Source organism: Pseudomicrostroma glucosiphilum (assembly GCF_003144135.1).
Source record: "Pseudomicrostroma glucosiphilum strain MCA 4718 unplaced genomic scaffold BCV69scaffold_15, whole genome shotgun sequence".
In the NCBI taxonomy this organism is placed as follows: Eukaryota; Fungi; Basidiomycota; class Exobasidiomycetes; order Microstromatales; family Microstromataceae; genus Microstroma; species Microstroma glucosiphilum.
In genome coordinates, this window is record NW_020289927.1 from 249,710 (window position 1) to 258,181 (window position 8,472).

General features: G+C 57.6%; 3 protein-coding genes and 1 non-coding gene across 4 annotated transcripts; 1 reads left to right on the top strand and 3 right to left on the bottom strand.

The window, feature by feature from the left end:
* Positions 1-1,540, top strand: BCV69DRAFT_284933 (hypothetical protein). Its single transcript, XM_025493226.1, has one exon. It carries the CDS (start codon positions 104-106, stop codon positions 1,400-1,402), a length of 1,299 nt encoding a protein of 432 aa, XP_025345787.1. The 5' UTR covers positions 1-103; the 3' UTR covers positions 1,403-1,540.
* A 63-nt stretch (positions 1,541-1,603) lies between these two features.
* On the bottom strand, positions 1,604-3,028 carry BCV69DRAFT_314512 (hypothetical protein; the record flags this gene model as incomplete). Its single annotated transcript, XM_025495122.1, has 3 exons — positions 2,612-3,028; positions 2,396-2,490; positions 1,604-2,275 (listed from the first exon to the last, which is right to left on the bottom strand). The coding sequence occupies exons 1-3, from the start codon at positions 2,913-2,915 to the stop codon at positions 1,604-1,606; spliced, it is 1,071 nt and encodes a 356-aa protein (XP_025345788.1). The 5' UTR covers positions 2,916-3,028.
* A 171-nt stretch (positions 3,029-3,199) lies between these two features.
* BCV69DRAFT_t42 lies at positions 3,200-3,303 on the bottom strand. The gene has a single exon. It is a non-coding gene; the product is annotated as a tRNA-Ser (tRNA).
* Positions 3,304-4,073: 770 nt separating this feature from the next.
* On the bottom strand, positions 4,074-7,868 carry BCV69DRAFT_301110 (hypothetical protein; the record flags this gene model as incomplete). The annotated part of the gene is made up of 6 exons (XM_025494523.1): positions 4,074-5,927; positions 6,032-6,754; positions 6,873-6,938; positions 7,058-7,213; positions 7,623-7,724; positions 7,839-7,868. 6 exons carry the CDS (start codon positions 7,866-7,868, stop codon positions 4,074-4,076), a joined length of 2,931 nt encoding a protein of 976 aa, XP_025345789.1.
* Positions 7,869-8,472: the final 604 nt, after the last annotated feature.

An 8,472-nucleotide genomic window follows, 5' to 3' on the forward strand; every position in this document is an offset into this window, starting at 1 on the left:
CATCCATTCCACCTTTGGCCTCGTACGGAGGCGTAGATAGAGGTGACGAGTGAATCGAAGGTATCATCGTCGGGTGACTCTTGGTTCATCTCGGCGTCTCACTATGCCTGTTGATCCCACCACTGCAGCCATTGGCTTTCCCGGCGGATCCGCAAGTCTGTACCACCTCCATGCAGCAGTCGCAGCGCTACTCCCGAGTACCAGCAGTAGTGATAGCTCTGGGAGCAGTACCTCGCTGCCTCTTCCCTCGGCTTCTCTCTGCCACTCGCGAGCCTTTCTCCTCGATCTCAAGAGTCAGGCAGATGATGTTGCTGGTTCAAGCTCAGGCTCAAGCGCGGCTCCAGCGGTAGGAACGTCCAGGTCAGGCCTCTGGCAGACCGAGCAGGAGCGCGAGCGGGAGGCATCCGAGTCACTCTCATTGATCAGCAGACGGCACAGAGGAGAGGAGAGGGCACTTGGTGATGCGCTGGACGCTCTGCCGGCGCACTGGAAGCTGCACAATGCCTTTTGCTCGCGGTGCGTGGGCGTAGTAGTGCCGGGGATTACTGCATCCTCACTGGTCGGCAAAGGCAAGCAAAGGGAGGTCGAGCCGCATCGCGTAGCGCAAGGCGTGACTCTAGGACCAAGATCCAAGGATGCCGTTCGCAAGAGGAAGAGGATGCGGCAATCTGCAAATGCGGACCTAGACGGCCCACCACTGGTCTGTCTCCTCTGCCAGACCGGCAACACTCTCGCAATGACGTCCAGCAAGCGGCGGAAGGATCGCCATTTGGAAACTCCAGCTGGGATACTCAAGAGCTATTCTCCATTGACGAGTGAAGAGAAGCTGGCAAAGAAGGCCAGTCTAAGCAGATTTCAGTCTGTCCGGCGGAGGGAGGGCGTGAAGGAGGTGGGCGCAGCGAGGCAGGAGACACGTCCGCCAGCAGCTCAGATGTCGGTCAAAGTTGAGAAGAGCCAGCTCGAGCCTATGTCCTCGAACGATACGAGCCAGGCTCAGAGGGACAGTGGTAGTACTTTGCAAGCAGGCGGAGAGGGCAACACGTCGAAGAGGTCTCTCCAGCCAGACATCGCAGCGCCGAACAAGACGATGCTCCTTGCCTCGCCGGCACCGCGTAGTAAGCAGTCCGAACAGAAGGCTCTATCGAAGGCGCTCCTCCCCGACCCTACGGCCAATACTCCCACATCGAAACCCCCCGCCAAGACCACAGCCGCTCTACCGGCTGTCCAGAGCGGAACGGGCAATAACAAGAAGAAGGACCACAAGGCTGCTCTGCGTGCCATGCTCGCCAAGGGCGGGGCGGTGGAAAAGAAGGGGAGCAGCAGCAGTAAGAGCAAGGAGGAGGAGCGACCAGCGTCTGGGGGAGGAGGTGGGGGACTGAGAGACTTCTTGGCTGGCTTGTGAGGTAGAGAGGACGGCGAGGCGCGGGAGACTGTGACAGACACCTAAGCTGGCTGTTTATGCACTTGTACATTGACATTGTAGAGCTACATCCATGCGCAGTCTTGAGTGATGGTGACGAGCGTTCCTTTCTTTTGCATTGCAGGGGTATCATGACAATCCTCGTCCACTCTCACTCAAGTCAGCTCCTATTCCTCTGCTTGCTCAGCGCCGCCCTGCCTCCCCGAACCATCTGACACTGAGCACGCTCCTGGCAACCCCACCCCTCACCGCCCTCTCCTCGCGCATAGCATGCTTCCACCCACTCTTGCGGTCATCCTCTTCCAGCCCCGCCAGCAGGGCGTGCACTCCACCACCCAGGCCAAAGTAGTAGTTCTTCGTCGCAACAAGCGAAGTCGTCGCCGACGTTGAGAGAGGGGCGGGTGGAGCAGATGTAGAGGAGGGAGGAGAGGGCGCGCTGATGTTCCGCATCACCTCGATGAGTGTCGCGATGCCCGAGGGATTGTACGTCGTCTCGCTCGTGAGGATCAGGTCCGCGTGGATGGCCTTACTCGATGGCTGTTCAGAAGTAGTGATTGCTCCTGCCTCTTCGTCGAGCTTGACGTCGCTCTCATCTGCAGCAAGGTCCAGCCCCTCCCACGGCCCAGCATGAAAGGCGAGGTGAATGCGCCTCTCCCGCAAGCTCGCCTGGAACGCCTCGACGAGCTCGTCGGTCACGTCAATCTCTCCCGCATCGTCGATGTGCTCAGCAGTGGCAAAGTGGTATGCCAGGAGGAGGTTGGGCAGCGTGACCAGCGTCAGGACGTGGGTGTTGAAGTCGCAGAGGTGCACGTGGGTAGGCGCGGCGGAAGCCGGTGGGGTGGTGGTGAGCAGGCGCTGGAGGAGGTAAAGGGAAGGGAGAGAGGTCCCACATCCGAGCTGCATAGTGGAGCAACAGACTGTGTCGCGATGAGTGAATTGCAGGAGCGATGCTGCGAAGGCTTAGAGCCGACTCACCTCGACTATCCGTTTTCCGTGGTACGAAGTCGTCTTGCCAATCTCTTCCAGTACCCCGACGAGGTCTAGCGAGCACTCCCACGTCTTCAGACCTCCTGAGAAGCGACAGATACGACGAAAGAGCCGCGGCAATCGTGAGTGAATGCAAGCACACGAGGTTGTAGCGCGGTCTGCAACGCAGCACTGATGGTGAGCTCTGCCATCTCGCACACTCACCCTCGTACTGGCCAGGTATCAGATCACTCTCCACCCCAATCGCCTCTTCCCCCTCGCATACCATCTGAAAGCGTGCATCAAAGAGGTCTCTACGCGGGAGAGTGATCCCGCCCACCTTGACCGTCGAGTAGGAGAGTCGCTCCGGCAGCCATGACAGGAGAGAGGTCAGGGAGAGCGATACCGAGGGGACTCTGGGCGGCGAGGTGGTTGCAGCAGCGGCAGCAGTGCTAGCAGAGAACGATCCTTCTTGCTCGAGGCCATCTAGCTCTTCCTCCTCTGCAGAGAAGCCGAATGAGAATGCCATACCGATCAAGGAGTGGACGAGCAGGCGGGCGAGGTGGTCCAGCTAGCTGCGTAGGTCGGTAGAGGTGACGCGAGGTGACGCCCGTGAGCGGCCGGGCGGAAGGACGAGAAATAATTCGCGTGGCGTCGTTGCGGAAGCGGGAGAATAAAAAATCCAGGGGCGGGCCGCCCAAGAGCCGGGCATCCGCATGTCCCAGCATCTCCCATCTTCGCAGCACTCTTCTGGGCTGCCAATGCACCAAAAGAGTCCTATGCAAGGCCCAGAAGAGCAAAAACAAAACGAAGCGACGCCAGCAGGATTCGAACCTGCGCCCGCAGAGCGGAGAAGATGGGTTAGTATGATACAATTCATTCTAATCTTCCGGAGTAGACCACTGTCCCATGGCGCCTTAGAGCGGATTTACCGCTGATTTGTGATTGCTTCGGTCGGGTCAAGGTATATAAACCTTTGCGCTGGAGAGACCTTTCTGGAAAATTGCCTGTTCAGAGTGTTGCCCGTCGTAGACCACTGCCCCATGGCGCCTTAGAGCGGATTTACCGCTGATTTGTGATTGCTCGTCCAATCTCGCGACGTGTACGAGGGCTACCGCTCCCGAGTCGCGGCTGCGCACTGGCCACCGATGCAGTCGTAGCTCTGTAAGTCAGAACGGCTGACAGTGCGGCTCGCACTTTGAGCACGCCTGTGCTCGATTTGCCAACACTTCTTGGGCCAGGGGCCTCAGGTGAGGAACGACGAGGCTGAAGACAACATACATGCTGCGCTGAGAAGGTGGTGAGAGGTCGAAAGCACATTGCGGCGGGAAAAAAGCAGTAGGGGACGCTCGCACGGGTATGATGTCACCGGTACACTGCCAATGCGTGCCTGCCAATGTCAAGTGGATGTCACGAGCAAGTGCACCAACCTTCCAGTCGCACGTCACGTCGGGAGCTGTTGTTGGACGATACGGTGATCGCAAAGTATTTCTTCATAGTGCTGACAAGCTCCTTCATTTCTCTATGTGTGTCTGTGGCTCACTCTACGATACAAGGGTGAAAGTACAGGGCTGGGAGACTAAGATCGCTCTCATTTTGCCGCTTTACAGCTATTGTCGCTCGGTGATCCGCTCTCATTTCTCCCTCTGGCTTACAGAGCCGTTGTGAAGCTTCCTGCGTTGATCTGCTAATCGGCAAGTCGGGAGCACATCGAAGAGACGACCTGCTCGGACAGCATCATGGCACCGGTCTTCCGCCTGCCGTGCATGTCCACGAGCACCGGCCAGCGGAAGACATCCCTCCTGGCGTCGCTTGCCCTCCCGACGAGGGCCATAACGTCTGCCATGGGCAGGCGGCGTTCGTCCAGCAGAGCCTCCAGCAGACCACTCCGACCAAGCCTCCAGCAGAAGATGCGATCGCCCTGTTCATTGAAGACTACGTCTTCGCTGATGATCAAGTCCTGATCTTGTTCGGGGACATCTTCGTAGGTGAGCAAGTCGAAACGGTCAAGGTACTTGACTTGCCACGGACAGTACAGCTGGCGACGCTTGAATCGAGCATCCTCTGGGTCTCTACAGGCATCCCCCTCAAAGCAGAGGTGGATGAAGTTGCCTTGCTGGATCCGCACAATGGCAGACTCATTACAGAGTCGGCGGTGGTACCAGGTGTGCGGCATCCACGAGCCGAACAACCGGAAGGTCCAAGCCAGGTCTAGGCATGCCTGAGCAGGACTGATGGCGCCGTAAAAGGTTCCTTCGCCACTTGCTCCTCGCACGCGAGCGATCCTGGCCGCCGTCACCACATTCTCCGCTATACTTGCTCTCCTCGCCGGCTCGTCCACCCGAGTAGCAGCAGCGGCTTGCTGAGCAGAGATCCCTACCCGGAGCCCTCGCCACCACACGATCCATGCTTCGACCGCTGCAGCCTCATCGACTGCATTCCGGTCAATGTGGGCCGGGAGGTATAGTCCTCGCAGCGTGCCGCCCGTCCGCTCAAGGATCGAGGTAATTTGGGGCTCTCGATCTTCGGCGGTGATGTCATTGAGGTAGGCGCGGGGAGTGGCGTGTCGGCGCTGGCCAGCTCGATAGAGTCTGACCTCTCGATTCCACAGCTCCTGATCCGTCACCTCCAACGCTCGTCGTCTGCCCGGTGCATTTTGTAGGGAGACCAGAGCACCGTACCGGTCGGCGGCACAGGTTCGCCACTCTGCCAGCACCGCCTCGAGTCCCATCGCCTCGGAAGCTGCCTGCGTAGCAACGACCGCCTCTCTCGCGCTCGTTGCTCGCTCTGCATGATCGCAGAGCAGGAGGACCTTGAGGCAGGAAAGACCGCACAGCACGTGGAGGACAGCTCGAAGCACATGGTCGCCATTGTACTTTATGACGCCAGCGTGAAAAAGCACAATTGCTGCATTGTGGCCCTCTCCCACCTCGACGACGTGCAGAGTGCCTGCCAGGCGAAGGAGGTTGCGTGTCGCCAGAGACCTCAACGTGGCGTTGACCGGGAATACGGGCCGAGGCAGCCGAGAGGACATCCCACGGCGGACCACCAAGCACTGGTGCACCAGTGCAGAGTGCAAAACGAGCACTTGAGGCCCGTAGTGCTCTTCACGGGCGAGAGCCAGGTTCCGCAGCAGAGCACAGAAGAGCAGTAGTTCGGCGCTCCTCTGCCTCCTGTTCAGTGGGAACAGTTCTGCGCTTGCTCCGAGGGCTTGAAGAGTGGCCAGCTCGGTCTGCGTGGCGGTCCTGGGGGTGATGCTGGCTCTAGCGGTGCTGGTGGTGGCATCGTTGGACGCGGCGGGCGTGTTGACTCTATTGGTGCTGCTGCTGCCGTTGTCGTCGTTGCTGTCGTTGCTGTCGTTGCTGTCGTTGCTGTCGTTGCTGTCGTTGCTGTCGTTGCTGTCGCTGCTGACGCTGCTGACGCTACTGACGCTACTGACGCTGCTGATGCTATTGCTGTCATTGTCGCTGCCGTCGCCGTTGCTGCTGCTGCCGTTGTCGTTGTCATTATTGCTGCTCTCTGTCGCCCAAGCCATGGCGCTCTTGAAGGAAACCCGGGTCCAGCAAAGGGTCCGAAGCGAGTCGCTTGGCCCTGCAAGTCCTCCAGGGTGATGTCCTTGAGGATGTGCAAGGCTCTCCCAGGCACCGCAGCATATAGAGCAGAAGCAGCGAGCACTTGAGGGGACATGGTAACCTCTAGAGCGCCGGCGGCGATTGGGTAGAGTTCCCGTGCTCTAGCCAGGACTCGTAGGTCGAACGCTTGGTCTGCAGCCCTTATGGAACCGATTGCCCTGGCAACTTCATCACGCAATGCTATCACCTGAGCAGGGACGACGACGGGAGGGCAGAGTGTGTCAAGGCCCCCGTAAGTGGCCGAGTTGAGAGTCGCACTGCCGAGTGACGAGCAGTGAGCCAAAGCGGCCTCTATCGGCGCGACCTCGGCATTGGCCTTCTTCAGAATCATAGTCCTGGAGAAGTTCAGAGGGATCGGCGTCAGCCCCTCTACTGCTGCCGTTGCTGCCGTTGCTGCTCTCATGGTCTCTGCCAATCTTGCCCATCCACAGTCGTCGAGCATGTCGTCCAGCGGCATGCTCTGAGGACGGTGCACCTCTACCTGGATGCCACAGATAGCGTAGGTCCTCCATTCATCAGCAGGGGCAAACTCTCTCATGAAGTTAAGGAGGCGAGTGGTAGTACCTGCTGCTGCTCGAGCATTGGCATTCGTGCCGTCGTGCTGCAAGCGGTAGTAAGGCTCTCCGTCCACACAGATGCCAACGTATCGGAAGGACCTCTGGTTGAGCAGCTCTCTGGCGGCCCTCACCCGTTCTCGTTGGACAGGATGAGCTGCCTCGAAGGCGTCCAGCGTGGCCTAGACGATAGTGCGTGATAGAAGAAGCAGCCACTTGCGAGCATACAATAAGACCACGGATCCCAAAATCCTGTCGATGTCTCTGCACTCGTTCTCGTCGAGGATGATGGTCTTTCACTCTTATGTACTGGTTGCCAGTACTGCCGCTGTTGCCGGCATTGTAGGTGCATAGATGTAGCAGCTCCTGATGGATCGGAGGCTCCAGGTGCAAGTGCATTGAGGAATGTTAGGCAGCGCTGCAGAATGGCAGCAGGAGGAGCCAGTGGGACGAGCATCCAAGCGATTTGCTATTCTTAGTGCAACCTCAAAAGCCTTCTTGACGAAATCATCTAGGTCAGCAGCCGTTGAGGAAGGTCTAAGGCCCAAGTATGCTCCAGTCCAGTGTCCGAGGGCTCTTAATCTGCTCGAGGCCTTATTGGCTGATACCTTTGTAGCCAGTATCCGATCAAGTATCCTACACTGTCAAAAGCATGGTGAGCTGAAGTGTGAGCTGAAGCGTCGCTCAGCAGGAAGATGCCTATTAAAGATGAGTACTCACCTAGTATTGGTCCAGATGATGGCTCAACGAATTTGCAGTAAGCTATCCCTACGTTTATGAAGTGCGATGTAACTGAACGAAGGGATTATGGTGTCAGCTGAGCATTCACAGCGTGGCGGGACAATCGCTCAGCCTTAGACACCCACCTGGTTGTTGATCCGATAGAGAGACAGCAAGGGGCCTTTAGTGAAGCATCACCGACAGAAGACCGAGTGGGGTAAGCTCTGTAGTGGACGATGAGACAGGTCAAGGCAGAGTGAGAGGATGATCAGCATCATACAGGTCACACTCCCGGGTAGCGTGCATTGCATATGCACTGTCAATACTCACCTCGATGTGTGACTCAGTGTCGATGGATGTCGAAGAAGGAGTCATGCGACCTTGGAGAAAGTATGACTGATGATCAGCGATGCCTCTGTATCGAGGTAGTATCTGTGAATGGACGATATTGAAGAGAGAAGAAGATAAGGTAGTGGTGGAAGGTCAGCTTGACTGTATGATACCCCTTCGGCCTCCTCTTATGTGTACCTCTTCGTTAGTACTCACCTCGACGTGGTCCTCAGTGTCATTGTCCATGATCGTCGGTGTCAAGGAGAATGTAGACTCTTGTGGCCAGCACAGTGAGGATGCTCGTGCTTCAGTAGCGAAGGGGCTGGACGAGAGACAGCTATGTACGGTAGAAGGGTGCCAGATGCAAGTCAGGATGGAGGTCGACTAAGAAATGAGGCTTGAGTAGAGTTTAGGGTAGCGAAGGAAGTGTGGGGACAGTGCCTGAGGGTCTGACTCGATCGAGAAGATGGTGAGGAGATGGAGGAGGCAAGAGAGTGAGACTGCGACATCTGGCCTCCCTTAAGTACTTTAAAGAAGGGCGAAGGATGGACGGCAGAGTAAAGAAAAAGGGTACGCGCAGTGGCAGTGACCTCATCGTTAGGATGCAAATTGACTCAGCAGGCACCGGCGGCTGGTGTCCGAGGGTGGCAAAGGTACGAGCTTGGGAACGGGATTGCAGTAGCAAAGGCAAAGACGGGCCGCTATAGAGACCTCGCCAAGACCGTGACGCCGAAGTGGCTGTATCACCCGACTGTTCCCATGGTGCATTGAGGAGGTTATGTTTCATTAGGCGCGCTGATCAACGAGAGCTGAGCGACCTGACTAGCGTTGGCTATCGCTCTTTCACGAT

Bases quoted from the DNA above. Each gene is read 5' to 3' on its own strand.
- BCV69DRAFT_284933 (XM_025493226.1), top strand. From the start codon at position 104: ATGCCTGTTGATCCCACCACTGCAGCCATTGGCTTTCCCGGCGGATCC.